This window comes from Simochromis diagramma, unplaced genomic scaffold, assembly GCF_900408965.1.
Source record: "Simochromis diagramma unplaced genomic scaffold, fSimDia1.1 OVJJ01000510.1, whole genome shotgun sequence".
NCBI lineage: Eukaryota > Metazoa > Chordata > Actinopteri > Cichliformes > Cichlidae > Simochromis > Simochromis diagramma.
The window spans coordinates 3,965,023-3,992,287 of NW_024387326.1; the positions used below are offsets into that span (position 1 = coordinate 3,965,023).

Here is a 27,265-nt window from a genome sequence, read left to right on the forward strand (position 1 = left end):
CAGGGACTTACACTGGTCCTGGGAAATGTTGCAAATCAGTAACAATGACACTGAATTTTTTAATTTTTTTATTATTTATGATATATTTATTAGCACGTATATTCTGATAAAGGATTAATCCATATAGCCAACCCTAGTTTAACTGGATCCTCAGATCTAGAACCAAATTTCAGCAAAGAAGGATCTGCTTCCCTTTCGCCTTTTCATAACACACCCGTTAAAGTTTTGAACACACTCGCTCATAATCACAGAGTAAAAGCAGCCTGAGATTTAATGATGCTTAGAATCGGAGTGTGTTAGTGTGTGTGTGTGTGTGTGTGTGTGTGTGTGTGTGTGTGTGTGTGTGTGTGTGTGTTACCTGGTGGGTGTGGGCTCTAATGGTCGGTCGAGCTGAACGAAGCAGAGCGGTTCAGTGAGGACCTTGGCGGAGAGAGAGAACCTCTCATATTCTGAAGGAGAGATCAGGTAAAACCCTGCAGAGAAGAACATTTTTTTATATTAGTGAGTGAAACCATCCTTTTAGTCATACGCTGACCTTTCTGAACATACATAGCTTTCATTTTATGTTGCCTCCACATTTAATTTCATTTTTTCCTGCACTACCTCATGTGTGTGTATATCAGAGACAAGGAGGCAAATGTTATCGTGATGAAAATCTAAAAGCAAAAAATAATAATGAAAGAAATCCCACTGTGCTCTTTAGGTGTCTTGAAATAACTTCTTTCACTTTAAATTCAAGCATATTCTTCTCACCCTGTCCATTCCTGGTAAAGACACATGATGCAATGCCACTGATGTCTTCCTTACGGATGCAGTCATAACGCACCTGAGGACACATAAAACACAGTTATGACTCACAAAAACGCATTTGAAAGCACACGCTGCTGTCAAGCTCTTGATCAAACCCTGAGGCTGCACCTGTGGTCGGAGGGCAGGAATACTAAAGAGGTGCATGTCCCCGAGGTTGGTCAGACAGACGAGTGTGTGTTCGCTGTAATCCTCCTGAGCTGTGGAGCTGAAGACCACCATGGCAACCTTCCTCACCCGACAGCCTTCATGTGCAGTCAGTTTAAACTTAGTCTTAGCGCTGACTTTGGGAAGAGAGAACACCTGGAATTGAGCAGAGGAGGAAGAAAGGTACGATTTAAAACGATATACAAGTAACAGACCGCTTTTTAAGCCCAGATCCATTACAAACTTAAAAAAAATGACAATAAAAATGTAAATACAGACTTTGTGATGTTGTTTCCAGACGATACCTTGAGCTGCTCCTCCGAAGCGATCAGGACAGAGTGAGCGTTGGTCATATCAGGCGCGATGGCGAGGTCTTGAGAGGCTTCGTACGGGTCTGGTAAAGGTTTCCCCCGACCGTCCAGCACGCAGATCGACACCACAGGCGCTCTGTGCATCAGCTGAATCTCTTTACCCAGCACTGCCTCCACGCACACACTGCTCTCACTCGCACCGCCACGCTCACACACTCGCCCCGAACCCACACCGGGCACCTCCAGAGCGTAGGCGTACACACTGCCCGAGTTGGTGCCTGCCCATAGCGTGGGGCCGTGGTGTGTACCTAAGTAAGACCGAGCGTGTTGTTAGCGCGGCAGAAACGATAAACGACAACCTTCCTTAGCTCAATCCTGACATTTTCTCCAACAAACAAATGCAGTTCAAACAGTTTAAGAAAAAGTGAATGAAGTAAAGACAGAGTGGAAATATGTTGAAAAGTAAGTAAACGCACCATCACGTAGAAATGTGTCTGCAAAGCAGACACACCGGACCACTCCAGAGAGCGAGTCATCTGCTGACCGCGGCTCTATCCGCCTCTGCACCGGAGCTACTTCCTCCTGCTCCGCTAGAGCAGCATTTGCCTCTTGAACCTATACACACATACAAATATATATTTATATAAATAGTATAAACAGTGTTCTTTGTGGACAGTTTACTCTCAGACACACAGTCTCTCACCTTGCTGGTGGGCGTAGTGATGGTGCGTTTCTTTCCTGAAACCCTGCTTTTGCGGATGCGTCTGAAGCTCTGTCGTAGGGACTTCTTCAAGGACTTGACTCTTGACAGGGGACCCTCCATTGCTAAGGAGTCATTAGGGTGTAAGGTACACCTAGGAGAGCATAAAGAGCACCAGAATGAATGTAAAGACAGCGGGAAAATGGGTTAAGCAGGGACTAAGTAGATCTTCATTATCCCAAAAATACTCAGGCTTTGCCCGATAACCAAAGAATACAAATCACATGACTGTGTGCGCCTAACCTTGCCAGCACAGCATTTCGTCTGTGGTAGTCAAAAAGGCCAAATCCATGACTCGTCCCAAAGGCGATCAGGTTCCACTCGGCATGCAGTGCCACTGCCGTCACAGAGGCCGGGGGCAAGCACTGCACCACCACCAGCGGCTGAAAGCCCGGGGGGAAAGGTGCGGGTTTAGAGCGCGGTTCCAGCCTGTCGTGGCCCTTCCAGGTGAAGCCCTCCCTGTCGTACAGCAGATCAACCACTGACACGTCGACCAAGTGGTCCGAACGCTCATCACTCAGACCCAGCACGATCACCTAGAAACAGTACAGAAACACCGTGGCTCATTTTGGGGGGTTTTCAAGCAATTCAATTTTGTTTACATATATCCCCAATTCACAATAATAAAAAGAAATAAACCAACAATCACACAAGGCCCTATAAGCAAACACTTGGAAAATGACTAAAATTTCAGTTTTTCTATGATATAATTAATGAAACAAACTTACTTAATGTTGGTTTTATTTTTTTTAATAACTTGTGACAGTGTGTTTTTGATCTTCACCTGTCCGGCGGTTCCGGCCACCACCAGCTTGTTGCTGTACTTGCACAGACTTATCTTCTGGATGCCAAGCCTGGGGTCGTCACTGTAGGGGTCAAAACAGCCCACCTAAACACACACACATTGGATTTAATTCATTTGAATATAAAACCACTTTCTTGTAAGTTGTTAACATTAAACCATTTTGAATACTGTGCCTTTCTAGATGATCAAAGCAAAACTGAACTATGCAGTGAGTGACACTAAGCCACGCAAAGTTACACTGAAGATTACTTCCCACACACTTCAAGTTCATCATAAATATCCCCATGGAAAAGTGCTAGGTAGTGAGCTGCAAATCAGTTAATGAAATGTACCTATGTCAGAAATTATCTTATAAACTCTACCTGACTTCACAAGCAGACCTTTTTTGGAAACTTGTAAAAACTGCATCATCAGTGTAAAACATTTTGTCTTAATGGCCCAATTACAAATTTAGTTTAATGCCAAAATGCCCTCCTGATGGTTTCCTCCTCCTTTTAAGGCCTCTCTCCTCTTACTATCAACCAAATGCCAGGACAGTCCCTACTTTACCCTGATACAGTCTCTGCAAATGCGCATTAATCTGTCCGTCACACACGCACACAGTAGGAATCCCTCTCACATTGGAGTTTTGTCTTAGCAAAACAAGGAGTAAGAGAAGCTTGTCACACACACACACAGCAGAAAGAGTGGGATGATGGGTCTGGTTTTCATTACAGAGGAGAAAAAAAGGGAAAGGCTCTTCATCCCATATGAGGGCCACATTCCTGAACATGCAGCTCTGTTACCACAGGATACACGAGGAGATGTGTTTGTAAGGCAGTTAAAGAGCGAAGAGGAAGAAAAGAAGTGAGCAGAAGGAACTTGCCATTCTGTCTATCTGCATGTACAAATACTTCATCTATTTTCTACTGGTGTGATGCCTCTATTTTTTTTCTCCATTCATATCAAATCCCAGATATAATGTGCTCTTATCCTGATCACATGCCCGAGCACTGAGAAACATTTCTGACTGTAGAAACCGTTTCTTTAAAATCTCCCGTCTCCTGACTAATGAAGCCAAACAGCTCAGCTAGATTCCCCTTGACACAAAATTCTGCCTCCAGACTGTGAATCACTTCATTTGAATGTATTTCTGCACAGAAAACTGTCCATTAAACCAGAAACAGACTGCGGTTTACGCTGGAGTCGGGTTTTAATAAGAGGAACAATGGGGTGGGTCAGTCTCAAATCCAAACACATGAAAACAATCAGAAAATTAGGGCCACAGATGCAGCATTACAGGGCTGCATGTGTGCGAAAGACAGATTGCTTTTATTCCCTCAGCTTGTAAAACCAGACCCTGTGTCTGAACTCTGAGGAGAGACTTATATTTATGTCCATTTCACCTCCTTTCGTGAAAAGCCTCATTGCTTCTCACCTTCCTGAACGGAGGCCATTCTTCCTCCTCTTGCTGCATATCGGGGTCGTTGCTGGGGTCCTGCGGGTCATCGCTAGGGTCGCAGTCGGTGTGGAAGACGTTGGCTGTGCTGAGTTTGTACAGCGGAGTGAGGGCGACACCCGAAGCATCCCAGAATCGCACCGTGCCATCTTCATGGCTGTAATCACAACAGATTTAAAATAAATAACAATCACAGAAAATTCAACAACTGCTCCCTTTAACAGCCATCTATAACAGCTAGTGACCAGTTTAAACTATTAGTCTATTATGTCCAGCTAGTCAGGTGCCATGTTCAAAGTGATGTTGGTGCATCAAGACAGCAATAAAAAGGCAATAAGATAGCAGATTCACCTGATTCCATCAGTTTATGACTGAATGGGATCACGTGATAATGTGGCGATTGACTGGGAAAAACTCGCATAGAAATGACTACATAAGTTGCCGTGTTCATACAGAGACATTCAAATCATGGGTCAGTCACACTGCAGTAAAAATTAGATGGCAACCTCATTATCACTAGTGAAAAAAAAATAAAATAAAAAAATAAAAATCAGTGTCTGCTCAATGACTGAATTTGTTCCACTTTTACTGGCTGGATACGTAGTTGCTACTTTTCAGGTTGCTTGGTATGGCAGTTAAAGCACTCGTGGTCTGACGTGAATCGATTGGAATCACTCTCAGACTGACTGGCAAAAGTTTGCAAATAATCACCATCTAATTTATAAATGCAGACAGACTGTCAACACATTGCAATCAGTCAGAGAAAATCCTCCACACGTAGTGGTACAGTTGTTGCAGAATAACACAAGCACTCAGCAACTTGCTTTTATATACGAACATAACCAAAATACAACCAGCTGGCAACTGGCTGAGTCGAGTACCCTGCAGCAAAGCAGCGCAGCCCAGACGAGTTGCGCTCATTAATGCACAATCAAATTGATCGCAACATGTTGGCAATCCTTCCGTGCTTGTAAATTGGTCAGCATTTATTTGATTGCCTTCACCGAACTGTATGAGAGTGACTGCAGTCAGTCCCAGTCAGAACATGATGGTTTGCAGACATGTTATTTCTCAACGACCTGTGCAACCACGTTGCAATCCAAAAAAGTCACCCAGAGGTTAAGGGTGTTGCAAGCTCAACCTCTGAGTGACCAGCTGGTCACTATACTAAACAAACTTGTAAGTAATAATTTCCTTTTTAATTCTGAATTTTAGGTCGCTATATAAAATGTTTAATAGATACACTAACCAATTTATCCACTACCCACTTCAACAATTAGTTATACTCTTAGCTAGCTATTCAAACCTGTCACTTTCTGACCATCAAGTTTTTAAAATCACATAAGTGTTTATCTGCTGCAATCCATTGCCTTTAGTTAACTCATCTTTGGTGATGGAAACAAGTTCCTGTACTTTAAACAATGGAGAGAAACACAAAGGACAAAGAAAGAGAAAAACAAGGATAACATCAGTCAGTTTGTTGCTAACAAAACTAACAGCGGCATCAAAATTCTCCTCCTGCTTTCACGCTATTCTCAGTTTTCAAATTGTCTTTAAACCACTTCTATTACATAACTCTTTTTATTGCACTTTAGGCCAATGCAAGCTCTGCCAAGTGTGCGGTTGGCAACACCAACAGTTTCACGGGATTTCCCCTTCACCATTTTTTTGAATGCAGGATATCCTTTCTTCACGCTGCTTTTAGTGACCTAATCTTACTAGAAAGAATCAGATTTACGTTTGGGGAAAAAACAAGAGACCTGAATTCACTTGCAGAGTAGACATGTGCAAAGAGTGTGTGTGTGTGTGTGTGTGTGTGTGTGTGTGTGTGTGTGTGTGTGTAAATACCCTGTCAATAGCAGTTCTTGTTGTTTAGGTGGAGGTGCCAGATTTTTCCCCCCACATATCGGCCAGCTCTGTACAAACAAACAATAAATAAATAATCATTCTGAACCAAGCTAGGACTCATCATTTTTCACATCAACATATTTTCTCATGAACTCGTCTTAAAAGTTAGAGCAGAAAAATGTACCACAGAGATTCACACTCTGATAAAGGGTCTGCCAATCTGATTTGGCCTCACATAGACAAACAAAGAGCCATGATGAAGAGCGTAACAGCTGTGTGTCCGTGTGTGTTGCTAATCTCCCACTGATCGCACAACCGATCTAAGCCACAGAGCTTTTGAAAAGCCTTTAACTGTCTACACCTGCTCTTAAAGCTCACACACTACCAGTGGCTCATGGTTACATTCCTGTTTGTTTCCTCTTCTCATTGCTGGGCTGAGAGCCTGTGACTTATTACTTCCATTTACATGCAAATAGCCTCATCTGATCAATTTACAACTGTTCTTGCCTTTGAGATTTGAAACAAGCAATTTTAATATAAATCCAAGTAAAACGTCAGCTGATGGGTCAGACTTTGTCTAAGGTGTTTTCAGGTTAAGCCTCTTATGAGGATCTCGGATTTCCTGCGACTGAATATCCCGTACTGCCATGTATAAACCAATTTGCTAAATAATCCTGTCATTCACTGTGCCAATGAGCTTCTTACCCTGTGTGTGTGCTGCCGGCTTTGCTGTGCTTTGCCAGCGTTGACCAGCCTCTCCCAGAGTTTAGGAGGGACGCCGGAGATGTGGCAGGAGCAGGTGATGGCTGACGAGTGAAGAGGAGCAAGATAGGGAGTGGGCATAGAGGGCCATCCGGGGGTCTGGAGGTCAATTACAACCAGTTCTTCTTCTAGTAACACCACTAAAGCAGATGGCTCATCAAACTCTATAAGAAGAAAAGATCACACAGGGGATAAAGGATTGATACTCGTGAAAATGTTACCTTTACATACACCATCTTTAACACAGGTCAGATTCTGACCTCTCTCTTGCTCCACACTGTGGACGGTGAAGAAATCAATCACTCGAGATGTGAAGTCGAGGGTGACGTGATCTTTGTCCTGTTGGATCGTTAGACAGTGGCGGTCACCATAACTGGCTCTGGGCATCCCTCCACTGTATAAAAGCACTGGAGAACTACAGTGAGAAACACAGATTAGCTACTTTTCTACCTCACAATTTTCTGTCTGGTTTCTATTTTCACTCTGCATCACTGCATTCTTTTACATTAACTTGCAAACAAAAAGTTAACTTCTCTCTTTATTATGTTTTAATAGTATTTTTCTCACCACAGATAATAGTTACATGATGTGGTAAGTTATACCTTTTAGATTTACAAAACTAGGAAAATAATCAGCAATTGCATAAATATAGGGATGCAAAAGAAAAGACCAATAAAAATAAAATGAAAATGAATCTGAGAAAACAGTCATAAGTGAAAAGTCGCCAGTGCTGATTCCAAATGACCTGTTTGATAGAAGGACTCAAACACACTTTAACAGGAAGGTTGCAAAACGAGGTTTAACACTCACCCTGCTTGTGTTGTCCTCCAAAGGATTTTGCTGATGGCTTTACAGGGAAATGGACCTGTGATAGACAATTACAAAAGAAAGAAGAAAAAGAAGACTATTAAAAGCTACCAGAGATCCTTTTTAGTCCAAGAGAGGGCAAATGAAAGGGGCCGTCTGTTAGACAGCACTCAGGGTACTCCACGGGAATATTAAATAATTTACAGCCAACACAGACAGAAACCGTGTACGCACTAGTAGTGGTCTGTTCTTAACATAGTATCAAATCTTAAGCAGCAAAACCATTACAGAATCCACCACAACTCGAGGAAGTTGTAACACTTTCCAGGAAGGGTTCTTCCGAGTTCATAACTGTAATAGAAGTACGGGTTCAGCATTCACACCCAAAGTAATTTAGGTGCGAAGTTCTCTCAGGTTCTCTTTAAAGTGAAGTTTTAGTCCATTTTATTTCAATGCTTCTGTTACTACAGGAAAAAAAAAAAAAGGGTAAGCATGAAAAGTCTATATGGTTTGTGGCTCTATTCTATTCTATCTATTCTCTACACGTCTGCAGCGTGGTAGAGAGAATTAACTAAGATGCAGAACAGAGTTTTATCACGTTAGAGCTCATTACTGAACAAAAGTTAAATGCTTTAGAAATGTTTATGATCATGAAAGAAATGTAAAATGACAGGTAAAAAGATTCTGAAAACAATTTGCATGACTGGGAAAAATGCATCTAACACAGCCTGTGTGTGGAGCCACAGCGAGCTCTCAGCTGAAGCACTTATTCTCATCACTGTGGAGTCCACTGTCCGTCACTGGTTCCACTCTGTCCTCCAGACCTGAGAATGTTTCACTCCTACACTTGAAATGCAAATGTGTGGAGTGTGTGACATGTGATGTATGCATGTGTGCATTTCTCACCGTAGGGGATAGTGGAGGACACTGGCTGGTGATTGCAGGTGTTGCCACTGGTAACAGCCCAAACTGAATAGCCTCCATCGTTATGGGAACAGACAAATAAGTTTCCAGAGCGTTCCCATACCAGACTCTCCAGTTGCTGGAGGAAGGGTCATAGACACAAAGACACACAGTCATCACTGCAGGTCATCTAGCTATAACATCACCCTGAAAACTGGGAGCAAGAACAATGAGCACCAACTGTAACAGGTACCTGTTTGCCCAGGAAGAGCTGCTCAGCGTGACGAATGCTCAGATCCCACAGGACCACCAGGCCTCGGCTGTAGCCAATCAGAATCTTCCCTGACTGTTGAGGGTGTTCCTGAAGAGCTTCCACCGGCCCCAGAGATTTCCCACATCTGTAGTCATCTGGCAGACTGGGAAAATGAAAACAAACATTATCCATTATCCCACATCTGTAGCTTCCCGCTTTACTGTGATCCACAAGGCTGTAAATTACATTTATCTACACATCCTGACGAGGTCAGACATCTGTCTGATGAAACAATTATCCAATGACACGAGAGATACAAGAGGACAGAGTCACCTGGTTCCATGCGAGAGAAATTCTGTGTTTTGGTTACACTGTACAGACACAGTAAACAGCTGAGTTTGAAAAACAAAACAACAACTACATCCTCAAACTGGTTTAGTGTTTGTTATCATCTGAAATTATGGTGTGTGGAGGGAGAGGGTAAATAATGCAGTACACATACGGCGCAACAGAGTTTCGGAAACAGTGCAAGGAGATTATACAAAATGTTGAAGTCACTGCAGCAAATACACAAAGTTGTTCTTTGCACCGAAACACCCCAAAGCAAAAGTGCTAAAACATGTATAATCAGCACAGAGCAAAGACCCAAGTTGCTGAAGTTTGAGAACAAGACATTCCTCTGAGCCAGAGCAGGAATGTAGAGCAGGACACACCCTTGAGATGTCAGAGGATTCCCTCAGCGAAGGAAGAAGAAAGGAGACGAAACAGCCAAGACAGAGAGAGAAAATGAAGTGATAAAGAAAGAAAGTACTGCAGCTTTATGGACTTTAATGCAGATGAAACAAGGATCAATGAACAGCAGCGCCGGGTGAAGCGTACACACACACACACACACACATATATATATAACTTCTGTCTGCTGTTGTAGGCTTCACTGAGGAAGATCCTCTCCGGAAGCACAGCGGCAGAAACATTCCCAACAAAGCATTCCATTGTCTCTGTCGCCCTGTTCATAAGTATTTTTAGGGAATCCAGCATCCTGCCATAGAGTCCTAGAGATGATCCTGTGTACGCTTGTGTGTGTGTGTGTGTGTGTGTGTGTGTGTGTGTGTGTGTGTGTGTGTGTGTGTGTGTGTGTGTGTGTGTGTGTGTGTGTGTGTGTGTGTGTGTGTGTTGAAACACTTCCCCAACCGGAATACTGTGTTTTGGCATTTGGTACAAAGCTTTACTGTCTAAAACCTCCCCTCCTTTGCGCACAAACACACTCACACACACACACACACACACACACACACACACGCACACACGCACACACACACACACACACACACACGCGCCTGCCTTATCAGCGCCCTCGTTAGGCTTCAGTTCTGCTTACTTCCCTCGACAAGCCTGGTTAATGAGGGGTTTGGCCAAGCAGTCACACAGTCACAGCAGAATGAAAAAGAAACAACAGTAGCACTGATACACAGCCAGTGTGGCAGCACAGCAAAGCTCAAGCACGAACCACAAAGCAATCTGTGGTATGTAGGGAGGCAAAAAAAATCACGTTTGTTTTCTGTCAGATATCATACAACATTCTGCATTTCCTTTCTTCTATGATAACAATTGAATTCCTTTACGTGTGTGATGATCGGTGTTTGTGCTCCACTCTCACTGTGTTTTGTTCTAGTTCACTGCTGAGCTCTCACATCACTGCACATCACTGCTTGCCACAGTGAGGCTCCACCATCATTAAGGGGGAGGGGGTAAAAACACCTTACAAATAACAGCCCTGAAGTAACATAGCCGTCTTTCAGGTGTCTGTATATCTAGTTAACACTGCTTTGTTAGCAAGTTCCTTTGCAGCCTTTACAACTGATATCATGGTGCAACCCCCAGTCTGAAACAAGGCGTTTTTAGCTTTTCTTTAAGGCCACCCTTCCTCTAAACCTTTCTAATTCTAATGGTTGGCTGCTATTAGCATAGAGAAGGTTTTCATCAGCAGGTGGTTGGAGCTACTGTGCTCACGGCCACAGCATGAGAGGACCAATATTAACGTTATTCCCCTCACTCTGATATCTTAGACAAAAGAGAAAAAAAAAAAAAAAAAAAAAAAAAAAAAAAAAAAACACAAAAATGAGGCTCAACTTTGGCCATATTTAATACCACTGTAATAATATTATGTAATAATATTATATTATATTATATAAACCACTGTCATAATATCGCAGAAAATGAAGAATTAAAGCTGAAAACCCTCACACATAATTAAAGAAGGTTTTCTAATCTGCACTGGTTTAAAACAAACAAACAAAAAAATCCATTATGTGACATTACCTTTGTTCAAATAAACTCTACACACACACAAACCTCCTATGTGAAAACAAAAGCGCTGAAGGGAAAAAAACACACGTACATTTTTAATAAGCTTCACAGAACATGTCTGTTAAAAAACTGTGCAAGTGAGTTACCGGAACAAAGCCAAAATTAGGTAATAGGCTGCTTTGTTAGGTCAACTTTACTGTCATGACTGATTTGATCATTTTATTCTGCAAGTAAAAGCAGCCATATCTTCATTTTTAGTGCTCCTCACTCACACTACGGTGTGTAATTATTTTTGACTTGTCGTTTTTGGGTTGTTTTTTTTTAAAAAGCTAAATAAATTAATATATAAAACATCTGACAGCGTTTAAAGGAGCCTGAACCCAGTGAACCTGACCTGCCTGCTGCTAGGGTCAGTGGGGATATTTGTATCTGCACGCATGTGTGTGAGCTGCTCAGCTGGAGCTGTGAGTGGAGGAAGCTGAAGTGTTTAATGTTTACAGGAACGCTCACTGTGATGGAGGACGGAGAAGAGTGGAGAACAAAGATGGTGAAGAAAAGTCAGAAGATTTAAGCATGTGAAGCTATTTACAAGGATAATTTGATATTCTCTAATAAATATCTGCAAAATAAAAAATATAACCCTTCCACATGTGTTGACAGTTAGACAATAAGGCTATGTATTCCATTTCAATATCAGCTTAGCTGCTGTATCCACCAGATTCTTTTGTTTAACAGTGTAAGTTAACGAAAAAGACACAGATTTATTGCTTGATCTGTACTTGGGTTGTCCCTTTGTTCATGTTTTTTTGTATTAATTCCTTTTGTGTAACAATCTCACCTGTGTGTGATCTGATCCTGGAGCAGTGTCTGGTTATCTTTCAGCGAGAGGCTGGGCACCTCTAGGAAGTAGACGCCTCCTCCCTCTGTTCCAACGCAGAGGAGGTCACATGACTTCAGCAAGAGGAGGACAGTCACCCGAGTGGCACTGAGAGAAAGGAAATTAGGAAAATTTATGATACTCAAAATTCTAACAGGCACAACCAACAACAAGTTGTGGTGTGAAAGAAGGTGAGTCATGATTACAGACTTTCAAAAGTTCCCAATTTTCATTCAGGTTTCTGTAAAGAGGACTCTTGTGTACCTGCAGCTCTCGATGCCAGGTCTGCCGGGCAGACTGTAGGTGTTCACTTCCTGTAGAGAAACCACGCCCTCTTTCTTAACCCCACCGACCTCTCTCAGGGGTCCGGCCACCAGCTCCCACAGGTGGATTGTGTTGTCATCCAACAGTGACAGCAAACGACCCTTGGGAGAAAAGAATTAATATATGATGTGTGCCATGACTCACTGCCGAAACCTTAACTTAATTTTTAATGTTTTGGAGTTTTGTTTTGTTTTGTTTTTTTTAACATTTTTAAACATTCAGGAGAAAATTGACCTCACCTGTCCAGGCAGGAAGTGGATTTGTGTGACAGCAGTGGTGTCATTGTGCAGACCTGTGAACTCCACACCAGGCGCCCCATAGCTGCAGGTATCCCGTTAAAGAAATACACAACTTGGCATTCAGACATTTAGACTGGCATGAGCAGTGGGCTAAAGTTAAGATGTCACAAAGCAGCATACTTATTGTCTAGAGCTACAGACACGGAGGGGAAAAAAACAAAGATTGGAAGGAGGGAATCTCTGTTCTTCTGTATAATTTGTGTCCACTACTCCCTTTAAAGAGAAGATTCACTGCAAATCAATAAATGTTTGGAACAATGGTCCTTCATCCCTCCAGAGACGTGCACTGAGGCTGTTCTGGCTGCACACCTTACCAAGACACTTCATATACTACAAGTTTCCACCTTAATCCAAACTAAACTTTCTGCTTCCACCAGTCAGTAAAGTTGCAGTTTACCTCTTTGTCATTCCAGGCTTGGCTTTTTCCATGTATAATGTTTTCTTTTAGACCAGGAGTGTCAAACATATTGCCAGAGGGTCCCGGCTGCTCCCTGGTCTTTCAAAAATATGGTCATTTCAAACGGAGGAGGATAAAATTTGAACCTTTAACTGCAATTTCATCAGTCTTACAATCGTCTTGCTGACAAAGACATAACCCATGGCGTGTCATTGCATAAAAGACAAATTGTCATCATTTTATTTTTCGTGTTCAAACTCATAGAAAATCAGAAAAGTACATTTTTTCAGTATCCTGAGATATCACATTATAGAGAAGATGCCTCTGGCCACAGCTGGTGCAGCAAGACATAATATAATTTCTGCAGGCAAAGAACTTGCGTGAATTATTAGACACTGAGTGGTCTCAGCAGAGAGACGGGCAAAAGCACATTTTATTTTGTAAGTCAATGGCTAGTTATACACACGAAGAACACTCCTAAAACAAAGCTTGAGAGGTTTAAAAACATAAACCTGGATATATCTGCCTCTCTGTCACATGCCCAAATTAACATTCCTGTTTAAAATATCATTCTTTTACTCCTTCCCATTTCCCTGCACATCAGTATAACACTGTGCACCAAGCGTGGCGCCAACTCTGCCAGGGCAAGCAATTAGACTCCCATCATGGTTTAAAAATATGCATGACTGGTACGGAACACCAGTGCTGTTAAAAGCAGATAACCAAACTGTGGATATTTTTAGTTTTTCAGAAAGGTCACGAGATAGAGGGGACCATAACATAGCCGTCTGTGTCCTCCTGTCTGTTTAGATGCATATGTTCTGTAACAAAATTCAGCGTCCTCAGATACTACAAGACAACGTGAATACACAAAACAAACACGGCACAAAAAAAAAAAAAAAAAGATGCACGTACACACCAGCAGGCAGAGGGGAGTACCTTAAAGTATCTCACTTTATTTAAAAAAAAACAAAAAAAACAAACTGTATTTGAAAAGCATAAAAACAAAAACACAAAGAAACTCACTAGTTTTGTTTGTTTTGTAAGAGGACAGAGTGCTATAATTCTGAGCTGTAAACTAGACGCACACAGTTTAGGTGTAATAGAGGGGTGGAATTAGAACACTATAACAAAGCTCATAGCAATTATCAAAACCAGATGACGCAGATGCCTGAAACCACCACTGTGTATATATATATATATCTGAGCGTGTGTGTAATCAGCGGCAATCTCCGCAGTCACCCCTTTGTTAGCCCAGGAAATGAAGCCGAGCTGATAAAATAAAGATTACTCTCAAGATCTGTGACGACAACTGCACTAAATAGGACTAAATTGTGAGTTAGCGCGCGCACACGCACACACACACACGCACACACACACACACACACACACCTCACTAGAAGCTGCACACATATACACACACGTGGTGCTTGGAAGCAATATCGACACACTTCAGCACACTGCTTACATAAGCCTGTAGGAATGTGGATTAAAAATGCAGAAAAATAAGAGGAAATCTGGGGAGTGCATGTTTGTGTTCTACTGTGTGCACAGCGGGTTTTCTACATTCCTGTTTTATCTGAGGAAAAAGAAAAGATCAATATTATAATTACATTAATTTATACGTTTTTTTCCCCTCACTTCCTATTCCCAGGACTCCAAATCCCCATAGTCAGGAATTTGTTAAGAAAGTCACAGATATTCGATCATCATCATTCTCACTGCTTTGCTGCTCTACTGTCAGACGAGGGGGTGCAAAAAACAAACAAAACAAAACAAAAAAAAAAATCCTCCTACAGCTTTCATAACTGTAAGTTCCATCCTCTTGTTTATGGAAGCTGTCTTCTTCCATCAGGAAGAACTTAAATCCCTCTTTTTCATTCCCTCACGACGCCGATCCCCTGGAGGCCAAGCTGGGTGTTATACTGGCATTCCTGAGTGCTGTCACTTCCTGTCCCTGTGTTTTATACACGGCAGTAACAAGTCTCAGACAGCTGGAGGTGGAGGTGTGAGGAGGGCTTTCATTTGTGGGTCATGAACTGCCAGTGCAGATTTTTTTTTTTTTTTTTTTTAAGCCAAAGCTGTGAGTCAATTTGTGCGTGGCACAACAGCATGTGTGCTAAAATATTAAAAGGACTGAATTGCTGCATTACAACATCTGTGTTAGAAGCAGATTCAATGAGCAGAGTAGGCATCACGATCTAAAGAGGAGCAATAATGGCAAAAAGGTACAGAACCGCATTACCGCCAATGGGGAGAGGAAAAAAAATAATAACTTGAAATTTAAAGTTAGCTCTCCCAATCAGGAAGGTCTATGAAGATATGTCATCTCCTTGTCATCTGGAAGCAGGTAACAAGGAGGTGGCTGACAGTATTCGCTGCCCAACAGTTTGACATGAACACACTCATCCTGGTCTTTGTTCACGTTCACTGGTAGCTCTCTGATGCTTTTGAGTGTGCATGCGTCTGCTCCATCTGCTTTCCTTTGTGAAGCTTCCGGATTGAATTTTGTGTTAGCTCTGTCAATCTTACCAAATTTAACTTTTGAGATACCCAAATTTTAAGTTATGGATGGCATTTTGTTCCCCTCCAGCAGCAGAAATAAGCTTCCACAGAAAGGTAAGAGTTAAATTACCGAGGGACAAATTAAAAGTGCTCTGTTGTAACTTAAAGGTAAAAGTGAAAAAGCCGACAGGAGAATAAGTGAAAAATCACAGCTGTGTGGGAAAGATGAGAGGGACTGAAAAACAGACAGACAGCAGCGGTTTGTGCATATATTCCAGCTATGTCATGGTGACCACAGCTCATTCATCACAAATCTCGCAGCACCCACACATTTAGGTTGGCTACGCAAAATCGAGTGCAAAGAAAGCTGTCAGCACATTGAGGGGGAAAAAAAAAAAGAAGACCACTAATATTTAGGACTCTGTCAGAGACTTGACTTTTGGCTGGTCTGTAGCAGCTCAGACAGAAACCAGCCCAACACCACATAACCAGGAATAAAAACGTTTATCAATCAGGAGCTGTTAGAAAAATTAATAAGTAAAAATGTGTGCACACACACACACTTCCTGCTCCTGGTGTGTCAGCAGACAGCTGGTAGAGGGATTCCCAGGGATGATGTCACCCTGTTGCTTTGACCTCATTAAAAGTTTATGTGCATGTCTGAATTAAGCTCCCTCCCCCAAGAGGTCTGCTCATTGGCCAATAATACAAGCCCCCAAAAGCTTTGGGGTCATAATAAGTGAGTAAATGTGTCACCCTTCCTGCCTCTACAACTATGTGCCTGTGCTCACAGCTTTGTCATCTTCATTCCAGTAAACTCTGATTAATGACGAAACTTAAAATAAACATTAAGAAGTTTTAGCATAAGAGTCTACAGGCATGGTGACACCTCTGAGTACTAGCCAAAAGCTAACAGGCTCACAATTTCTGATGTCTAGCAGGTATAATGTTCACCATGATCATAGTCTTACTTTAGCCTGTTAACATGCAAATGTTTGTCAAGAAGCACAAACCACAAGTGTGACTAAGGCTGATGGGAATGTCGTTAGATTATTATTCAGAAGGGCTGGACCATTAAAATGTTGAGAAATCGCACTTAAAAAAAAAACAAAAAACAAAAAACAAAAACAAAGCACTGAGGGTAAAAAAAACAAAAAACAAAAAAAACAGGTGAGCTGAAAAGAAAATATTAAAAACCTACATATATTATTGATTTCAATAAAAGTTTCTTTAAAATGTGTTTGAATTCAATTTCCCCATCAACTCTAGTCCTGATCCCTTCAGAAGCATCAGGTAATTTGATATCCAATACCTTCATTTCCAGCAAGACAAAAGATAAAGCAATGTCAACAGGAATAAAGTGATCAGAGGGGAACTGATTAAACATTTATAGGAATAATGTGTACACACACACACACACACACACACACACACACACACACACACACACACACACACACACACACACACACGATATCCCTGGAGCTGCAGTGTTGATCCTCAAATGGTTTTGTATTCTGGGAAGCACAAATGTGCTCAACAGATCGAAGACATGGCAATCTGCCCATTATACACACACATTTTATTTTTATACCTATGACTTGATATTGATGCTGATACACAAATAAGTAGGACTGTAATAAAATATGTAAGGATTTATCCTCTGGGGACCAGGAACATGTGCTGTAAAAGGTAATTTGGAAAGTGCTTCCTTTATCATGTACAAAAATACCCTTCTGAGGCTCAGCTCTTTACCTCCTGAAAGCTCTTTTTTTGAAATGAGCAGCATCAGAAGTTGGTGAGGGTGGTCTCTGCTTATGGAGGTACCCTTGCAAAACCTGAACCATGTCTTTATTGATCTATTACTGAGGTGTCAAAGCTTGTCATTAAGAGTACAGGGGGAGGACATCAAACGGCATCTTTATGGAGGAAAGAGTGTGCCTACGTGCCTACCAAATGCAGGATAAGGTAAAGAGGAACGCCTGCAAAGTCTCAGGGTGCCTCACCAGATAAGGCAGAAGTTTCATCGACACTTCGAACACACACAAGGCTCTAACAGCAAAAACTAAAGGCAGTCAGACTTTAATACTCGTAAACAGAATGAAACGCTGACTCAAAGCAGAAACTTAAAGTCCTCCTCCATCCAGTCTGGAAAAAAAGTATAAACAGACACTCCAGCTGTGTAAAACCACTCCTAAACAGCATGCCAAGGGTTTAGAGAAAATTTTTAAAGAAAAAGAACGACACCTGTTGAATGACAGACTGGTTGAACTGATCTATATGTTCTGTTTGTAGCATGCAAAGGTTTGCTTCACTGCTCACCAGAGGACAGAAAAGCACACAATGGAGGCCTACAGTAACTTATAATCACTGAATCACTGTCTCGTCCTCACACACGCATGCGCGCACACACACGCATGCGCGCACACACACACACGCACGCACGCACAATTGCCCGCTGATGCAGAGAGAGTGCGTTAGCAAGGATAAAGCGATTTCACGGTCTGAATACAGACAAACAGAAGGCATTGTCTTCCATGTGGACACACACCCACACCCACCCACCCACAAACAGTGACAGAAGATATGTTCTTACTTCCTGCCTGACCCCATCACTAGACCTAAAGATGAAGTACAAATTAATCACACACAGAAAGAGAATGAAGGCCCTAAAAAAGGTTTAAAAATATATTCCTAAAAGTTTCAGACTTTCAGGGAAGCTGAACTGATGAAAGACATCATTTATGTGCATTTTCTAACTCCTTCACCTCCCTACATGCATAGCAACACATGCACAAACTCTTCAGACGTCTGGCAAAAGTCTACAACAAGACAAGCCAAACAACTCCACCCACCCACTAGAGAAACAATCTTGTCTCATTTGCATCCTTTCCCTCTGCTAGTACCTCTCCACTTCCCACACTCCCCTTTCTGTGCAGCCCCCTCAGTGCACGTTCTGTCACACCGAGGCAGTCAAACCTGAAGGAGTGGATGGACATGTACATTGGAGAATCACTACAAAACAGTACACGGTTTATTTTAACACTGCAAACATTAATGGTCCCAAGAAGATCAGCTGAACAAAATAACATCATTAGCAGGAACAAACAGCACAAGTCCAGCAATTCGAGTAGAGTATTTCTACCTAAGCCACATCTAGCTAGAGAAAACCCTCTACTAAAAGTAACATCAAAGAGAAATAGAAAAGGATGTTATTTATATGTACAACATATTGAGGGTTTTTGTTTTGCAACAATCCCACCACCACCTTTAAAAAGAACGCAAGTTTAAGGCAAAAGCCAACAAGATACATTAGCAAAGCTAACGTACAGAAAACCTAAAACAAACTTAACTAAAAATTGTACAATTCCTGATGTTTAGGTGATGCAGGTCACCAGGTTTGCAGTACACTGACTGAAACTTTACACTACTCTGTTGTAAATAACACCTGATTTCGGACATACAGGGAGTGCAGAATTATTAGGCAAGTTGTATTTTTGAGGAATAATTTTATTATTGAACAACAACCATGTTCTCAATGAACCCAAATAATTCATTAATATCAAAGCTGAATGTTTTTGGAAGTAGTTTTTAGTTTGTTTTTAGTTTTAGCTATTTTAGGGGAATATCTGTGTGTGCAGGTGACTATTACTGTGCATAATTATTAGGCAACTTAACAAAAAAAATATATACCCATTTCAATTAGTTATTTTCACCAGTGAAACCAATATAACATCTCCACATTCACAAATATACATTTCTGACATTCAAAAACAAAACAAAAACAAATCAGCGACCAATATAGCCACCTTTCTTTGCAAGGACACTCAAAAGCCTGCCATCCATGGATTCTGTCAGTGTTTTGATCTGTTCACCATCAACATTGCGTGCAGCAGCAACCACAGCCTCCCAGACACTGTTCAGAGAGGTGTACTGTTTTCCCTCCTTGTAAATCTCACATTTGATGATGGACCACAGGTTCTCAATGGGGTTCAGATCAGGTGAACAAGGTGGCCATGTCATTAGTTTTTCTTCTTTTATACCCTTTCTTGCCAGCCACGCTGTGGAGTACTTGGACGCGTGTGATGGAGCATTGTCCTGCATGAAAATCATGTTTTTCTTGAAGGATGCAGACTTCTTCCTGTACCACTGCTTGAAGAAGGTGTCTTCCAGAAACTGGCAGTAGGACTGAGAGTTGAGCTTGACTCCATCCTCAACCCGAAAAGGCCCCACAAGCTCATCTTTGATGATACCAGCCCAAACCAGTACTCCACCTCCACCTTGCTGGCGTCTGAGTCGGACTGGAGCTCTCTGCCCTTTACCAATCCAGCCACGGGCCCATCCATCTGGCCCATCAAGACTCACTCTCATTTCATCAGTCCATAAAACCTTAGAAAAACCAGTCTTGAGATATTTCTTGGCCCAGTCTTGACGTTTCAGCTTGTGTGTCTTGTTCAGTGGTGGTCGTCTTTCAGCCTTTCTTACCTTGGCCATGTCTCTGAGTATTGCACACCTTGTGCTTTTGGGCACTCCAGTGATGTTGCAGCTCTGAAATATGGCCAAACTGGTGGCAAGTGGCATCTTGGCAGCTGCACGCTTGACTTTTCTCAGTTCATGGGCAGTTATTTTGCGCCTTGGTTTTTCCACACGCTTCTTGCGACCCTGTTGACTATTTTGAATGAAACGCTTGATTGTTCGATGATCACGCTTCAGAAGCTTTGCAATTTTGAGACTGCTGCATCCCTCTGCAAGATATCTCACTATTTTTGACTTTTCTGAGCCTGTCAAGTCCTTCTTTTGACCCATTTTGCCAAAGGAAAGGACGTTGCCTAATAATTATGCACACCTGATATAGGGTGTTGATGTCATTAGACCACACCCCTTCTCATTACAGAGATGCACATCACCTAATATGCTTAATTGGTAGTAGGCTTTCGAGCCTATACAGCTTGGAGTACGACAACATGCATGAAGAGGATGATGTGGACAAAATACTCATTTGCCTAATAATTCTGCACTCCCTGTAGTGACTATGGGCATGTTAATGTTGTCATTAGTCTTTTTTTTTTTCTTTTTGCTGAAATTACAGCCTCAAACCCAGAAGCATAGCTGCCGATTAATTCACAAAAAAACAAAAAACAAAAAAGGAAAGGAAATTTTAAAAAAATTAATAAAAATTGTGCTTTGAGTGTTATTTATGTAAAGATGTAAACATAGCTTTAACAGGTTTATTATCTGCAATGCCAGAGCCAGTAACACTGGAAGGTAATGGCTAACAAATACAACTCAAAGTAAAGCTACCAAGTAGCTAATGCTGCCATAATGCTCTCTTTAATTCAGTCACCTTACCCTGCTCATTCAGCAAATCAGACAACTTTGATTTGTCAGTTCAGATAAATGTTTTCTTTTTCATGCCTCAACTCTATTATACAACCCATCCAATCTGCTCTACTTGGTAAGCCCGCACAGTCTTTATCCCCGCAGACAGACTCCTGCAACTTGTTGCCAACTGGGCGAGCGAGTGTGTGCACATTAATTCATGTGTGTGGGTGTAAAAGGGGTGAGGAAGCAGGCAGGGACTAAAAGCAGAGAATGAGGCGTGAGGAGGGTGAAGGCAGAGAGAGCAGAAGGGGTGGGGTTAAAAGGTCCTGCAATTCTTCAGGAATATCAATGAGGAGCTAGGAATAGTCGGGAAACCAAGTGACACAGAAAGTGAAAAAGAAAAAACAAAGACAAAAGTATGATAGGAGGAGGGAGAAACTAAAAATATTGTAGAGAGAAAAGTACTTTATAAGACATCCGTATAAGCAAGCAGAGAGTAGGCTGTGTGTGGGTGATCGGGGGAGGAGAAGGTAGGAGGTAAAGGATAGGAGGAGTGTTCCAGATTAAATCAAAGTCTAACTTGATCTCAACTATACCAATGAATACTTGCATTGATTTGTTCAACACAAACAAAAATAATGCAGCTTACATAAAATGGTATACCCTCTCTGCAGACTCCCCTGCAACACAGACCACACAGTTGTGCATAAAAACACAAATGCATATAACTTGATCAAAAGCTGGAGACTGATGATGGGGAAATGGCAGGAGAAGCTGAAGCTGTACTACAATTAGAAGGGAAACTGATGGCACCAACAAGCACAAAGGAAATGCACCGTTTTCACCGCCAACTACACAGACACGAGCACTCGCATTAAACTAAAACAGCTGTCAGAATAAAATCAACTCATCATGAGAAGAAATTAAGAAAACAGGGATTTTTTTTTTTTTTTTTTTTTTTTAAATCCAGTCAGTGTGACATTGCAACAGTGCATGACTCATGGTGTTAAAGACAGATTTCTCTTGAATTCCCGAAAAAAGAAAAAAAAAAAAAAAATCAGTGAACAACCCTGTGGTCTAAACTAAGCTGGACTATGGTGACTTCAGTACAGATAAAAATACTGAATAAAGATGCAAATATAAAGTGTCAGATAGGAACTGATGAATCAGAACAACAACAGGCAATTGACCAGCAGGATGTCAGCGAGACAGACGCAGAGCCATCAGCTGGAGCACACTCACAAACACACAGATCAAAGCTCTGCTGCCCGAGTGTGTAAATATTAGCTCGTCCTGGCTGCTGGATGGCCGGTCCTTTTGATTAATGGTCAGAGTGTCTGTGCGACTGAGCACGTACCACATTGTCTAGAAGTAATCAGAGCCCTGACTTGTCATTCTGAAATAAATGTGTTCATCGCAAAGAGGTTCTGTAATACTGTAGGCAGCATTTTCTGACCTTTTTACCCTTAACCGATGCATTTCTTACCACCAAACTCTAATGTCTGATGTGCTTAGCTGCAGACTTTTAAACCCCTCCAGTGTGCAAGTACTTCTCATCCCAGGCAACTGCAATGGTCGTCTTGGAAACCATTTCAAAAGCGCCCTTTATTAAGACTCGACTCAGCAACAAAGCTCTTACTCACCCGATCTGCACACACGCACACACACAATGAGGGAGGGTTAACCCAGGGCAACGCAACATGCATTCCATGACAGGAGACAGACTCCTAAGTCGCCCCACCACCCCCACAGATGATAGGGGGGGGGGAAAAAACCAACAGAAAAAACCCCTCCACACTACATTGTCCCCTTCCCTCTGCTGAGCCCCAGTCTGTGGTCGAAGCAGAAACTCTGAGGGTGTAATATGACCCTGCCTTTATAAACACAGAACGAGAGCAGGAGAAAAGGAGAGGGAGCAAGTGAGAAACTTGAACGAGAGGCTGAATGTGAACAAGAGGAGAGGAGGAGACGTGGTGCCAGGACGGAGAGCATGAGTTCAAATGAAACGAGTACCTCAAATTTAGCAATTTTCTACTCTTCTTTTGTGAATACTCTCTAGTCCTACTACTCAGCACGCTCTCTGCACAGTTCAGGCATCAGCGTCAGAAAGCAGGACTGCACATCTGGCTCTACAGGGCTGTGAATGTGTACTACAGTACAGGTATGCTGGCAACCACTTCTAGGTCAAACCAAAGTCAGTGAGCCTGTCAGATTAATAAGGAATGTGGACACTCACTCACATACACAAACCTGAAACTCATTCTCACTGCTTGTCTGTCTAGTTTACCCCCAACCTTGAATTCGGAAGTGGAATAAAACTGTGTTGCTTTCTTCCAAGTTTATTATTTGTTGTATATCACTGTAAATGTTAAAACAAACAAGTAGTAGGCTTTGAGAGATTAAAGGGAAATTCCAATGAATTTCCCACTAAAGTGGCTGTTGTGGCTCAAAGTGTCATGCAGATCCCTGTAGTGTCTACAGAGATTTGGGGAAATGAAGAATTTCTGGGGAAAACCATAAGATGACCTTAACACCAGTGTATTCATTAGTAAACAGCAGTTTGTTTCACTCATAATTCTCTGAAGAAACCAGATCTTAGACACGCAGTTAAAATCAAACAGAAAACAAGATGCAGATGACCGGAGGCTGAGACTCAAAGACAACAGGACACTCACGAAAAACAACAAACCTAAGGAAGCTGGTGCTGCTGTTCTCACATTGTTCTTATTGATACCAAATGTGGTGGATCTATAGATAGGAACACCACCAGATGGAAATCTACAAATAATTAACCTGCCACTTTGTTAAAAAAAAAAAAAAATACCAGCTGGACATGGTGTTTCACCTCCACACAAAAAAAAGCTCCTGCTCAGTTTCTCACGGTCTAAATAAAAGCATTTACAACTAAACCTACACTATTAAAACACCACACTCAAATTCAGCGAGCTCTTAAGAACCACCCATTCTTTCACAAATGTTTGTAAAGCCAGACTGCATGACTTGGGTGATTGAATTTATACACCTGTGGCAACGAAACTGAAAACACCTGAATTCAAAGACTGAGGTGTGGCCCAATACTTTTGTCCTTGTAGTGTATGGTTTGGCTCTTTTTTCCTCTTGCTTGAATGGAAAGCAGTGATTAGCCAGCGGGTTGGCCAAGTTTTCTGTGACCCCTCATTTTAAGAATCTCTACTGAAGATCAAACGTCATCCAACACCAAAAGTCACAGCTGCCACATTACTGTAACTCCATCAGCTTAATATAATAACCCTTAATCAGTGAAAATCATTAGCTGCAGCCCTTTGTGATAAACATTCTTCCAAGGGAAAAAACAAACATCTCACTGCCATCAAGTGTTTAGTTTTATTACGTTTAGGAGAACTCTCAGATTTGGGCACCATAAAACTTTTTTTAAACAACTTACAACTTTAGCTCAGGGGTCGGCAATTAATTCCCCAAGGGGCCACATGAGAAACTGGGATGTTGTAGAGGACTGCACCAAAAGCTGACCTCAATATTAATTTTATCTCTTTATTAGCTTATTGGTCCAGCCCTCTAAAACAGTGTCTCGTGTAACTACCTGGGAAAGTTAACCAGCTTTAGGTGGTCCTGAGCCACAGGCTGAAGTTCTAATGCAATGTAGGAAAATGTTCTCCAGCAGCTGGAATCTTGTTAAAAGGCAGGGTGATGGCAGGTTAGTTTTGCTAGATACAGACATTTAGCCGTGGACTGGAGTTATTTTTGCCTCCCCCCACTGTCTGTTTCACACTCCCTTGTCTTCACTGCTGCCGTTTATCTCCATCTCACCATTCCCCCCCTCGATCCATCCCTCTCTGCAGTGCAAGTGCCTGGTACCACCAGTCTCTCTCTCTCTCTCTCCTCCCATCTGAATGTGAAAGAGTCGATTCTCCAGCATAATGCACACACAGCCGGCAGCCTCCCTTCACTCACACTCACACACACACACACTATAATCTGTGCAGAAACACCTTTAATGCAAGTTTTAACATATCCCAGCTTTTCGTTTTCCACCTAAGGTCTTACTCTGGTGAAGTTCACCTGTCTGATCGATGAAAAGGAGGAAAGCCCAACTCTGGGCAATCCTGAATACAACACCGCAGCAGCAGACTGCTACTCGCTCTAGAAGCTGCGGCGTAAATACGGCAGAGTTGAATGCCACAGAGATAACAGACATCAACAACATGTCACGGAGCTGCTGGTGTGGATGAAGCACTAGCCTCAGAGCTGCTGGAATTTCTGACACAACCGACACACTGAGCCAGATTATGGCTTTGTCATAATGCATATCATGAGCCAAACCCGATACAGATTCCCAGCACAGCTTCACTCGGCTCATCCGGCATTACTCAAACAGAGTGAACGTCGCACTGCCACTCCCTGGGTCGGGGGGTTAAGATTCCCCCACTGACCGCACACCAAGAAATGCATTTAAGGTATTCTAAGCCTCTGAGGATGAAATCCTCTTCAAGCATCTAAATTCTGTTGCAACAAAGATGATGTTGTTTATCAGTTTTTCTTTTCCAGGCTTTGTGTCATTCTCATACTTCTGGTTGACCATCCTTTTGGCTGTGATGACATTTTTCGCCAGCAACTTACTTGGGGATGCAAGTACATGTGACCAGATGATGCTACTGATGGTAAATAACCCCCCCCCCCCCCCCACCCCATTTCAATCATATCTTATAACCCACTTGTCAGAATGTGAGTGCAAGTAAAATGTCAGTTATTTAGAGAAATAATTATAGTAAAATTGAGGGTTTCTTCACAACCTCTCTGGTCACAGGCTGCGTCACATGGTAGGCTTCTTTCTAGAAACACAGTTGGCGTGGTAAATATATGTGACTAATGTCACAACTTAAAAACAAAAACAAAAACAAAAACATGGAACATGAAAATCTAGAGACACACTGGTCCACCCACCCACCCACACACACTTCTACCAAACTGATGTTATGTAAACAGCTCTTCTGCAAATCCTGACTGATCAGACATTCCTCCACATTTAAAAAAAAAAAAAAAAAAAGCCAAAAAGTGGAGCTTGAGAAAGACAGACCATAAGATATAGTTCTATTGAAAAGCAATGAAGAGTATGATCACTGTAGACCTGGTGCAATAACAGCAGCTGAAGGAATGACTAGCTGTCATCCCACAACATGTGCATTTTCACTAAAGAGCATGAAAAAAAAGACACATCCATGAAACACTTCTGCCACAAACCCACAGCTAAAGCAAAACGGTATCTGCACTGCAGCGAGATAAGCAGAGCAGCACTTCAAAAGATGTAAACTGACAGCAGTGAAAAAGAAACAGTCTCTGTAATCTTATCCGAGGTACTCCTAGATCTTTTCCTGTCCCCAAAATCTTTATCAGCTTCATGACACAACCTAAAATATGATAAATTATAATCTGTTTGACACAAACACAAGTCAGTCACCTCAGCTTTGTGTTAGATCACTTGTAGTATGCATGCCTTGACTAATACAGCATGACCACTTTGAGACTTGGACTACAATATGATCTGTTAATCTAGTCTAATGCGATGTATTCATTTAAAAAGTGTGATGCTGTTGTTTCTTGCCCTTCTGAGGTTTCTTATTCGAAAATGTCAATCCTTACCAAGCCCCCAAAACAACTTCTGCAGATGCATGAGCTCACTGACAGAAGGATACATTTTGATGGCTCCTGACTTTGTCCCGATGGCCATGAGCTGCAACTTGGGGTCAAAGGCCAAAGCACTGGGCTGATGGGGGAACCCATGCTCCACAGTCTGTGAGAGAAAGCCAGGCAGAGAAAGGGTAGAGAAGACAAACTGATGAGACAGATTTATCAAATGCCACAAGAAATACAACAACAAGTACACTTGCATTTATTTTTCCAGACTTTCCTCCATAAATGCACCCAGTTCTGTCTGACAGTTTGCGTGTCATTTTCTGCTCGTCAGACTCGCTGAATATAGTCAGCGAGGCGTCTAAAAGGGAGGACTCCCTTAATAAAGTTACAGGAAAGTAGTTTAAAAAGTACTGATGGCAGCAGCATTGCTTTATTGTAATGTGCTGCAGACCTTGTTAAATTGGGTTGAAATAAAATCTCAGCTTTTTTCTCTCCAAGCCCATGTCAGGAGATGGTGAGACAGCTGGAGAAGTGTTTATGTCAACAAAGAAAAAGGGAACAGAAACCAGTAGAGAGACACCTAAAACTGGTTTAAAAACAGGTTGTGGAGGTCTTTGAGGTTTCGGCATGGCTAACTGAAAAAACTGAGCCTGGCTGTTTGCTTGAACTCAGACATAACGTAAAACATTAACTCCTTCTGTCTTTAAAGTGCCGGTGCAGTGCGATCTGTCTCTATCACACAAACACAGTCACATCAAAGCA

General features: G+C 42.0%; 1 protein-coding gene across 3 annotated transcripts in view; it reads right to left on the reverse strand.

The window, feature by feature from the left end:
* llgl1 (LLGL scribble cell polarity complex component 1) overlaps window positions 1–27,265 on the reverse strand; it is a 35,399-nt gene that overhangs the window by 4,315 nt on the left and 3,819 nt on the right. For all 3 annotated transcript variants that reach the window (XM_040006115.1, XM_040006114.1, XM_040006116.1), the window contains exons 2-20: window positions 26,563–26,660; window positions 12,589–12,670; window positions 12,290–12,450; window positions 11,987–12,133; window positions 8,842–9,004; window positions 8,592–8,727; window positions 7,689–7,743; window positions 7,139–7,293; window positions 6,822–7,042; window positions 6,117–6,184; window positions 4,248–4,425; window positions 2,810–2,914; window positions 2,269–2,561; window positions 1,969–2,119; window positions 1,742–1,880; window positions 1,260–1,573; window positions 919–1,110; window positions 754–826; window positions 359–473 (exon numbers count right to left, since the gene is read on the reverse strand). In XM_040006115.1, coding sequence (XP_039862049.1) covers window positions 359–473; window positions 754–826; window positions 919–1,110; window positions 1,260–1,573; window positions 1,742–1,880; window positions 1,969–2,119; window positions 2,269–2,561; window positions 2,810–2,914; window positions 4,248–4,425; window positions 6,117–6,184; window positions 6,822–7,042; window positions 7,139–7,293; window positions 7,689–7,743; window positions 8,592–8,727; window positions 8,842–9,004; window positions 11,987–12,133; window positions 12,290–12,450; window positions 12,589–12,670; window positions 26,563–26,660 — 2,846 coding nt within the window. The remainder of the gene's footprint in view (window positions 1–358; window positions 474–753; window positions 827–918; window positions 1,111–1,259; window positions 1,574–1,741; window positions 1,881–1,968; window positions 2,120–2,268; window positions 2,562–2,809; window positions 2,915–4,247; window positions 4,426–6,116; window positions 6,185–6,821; window positions 7,043–7,138; window positions 7,294–7,688; window positions 7,744–8,591; window positions 8,728–8,841; window positions 9,005–11,986; window positions 12,134–12,289; window positions 12,451–12,588; window positions 12,671–26,562; window positions 26,661–27,265) is intronic.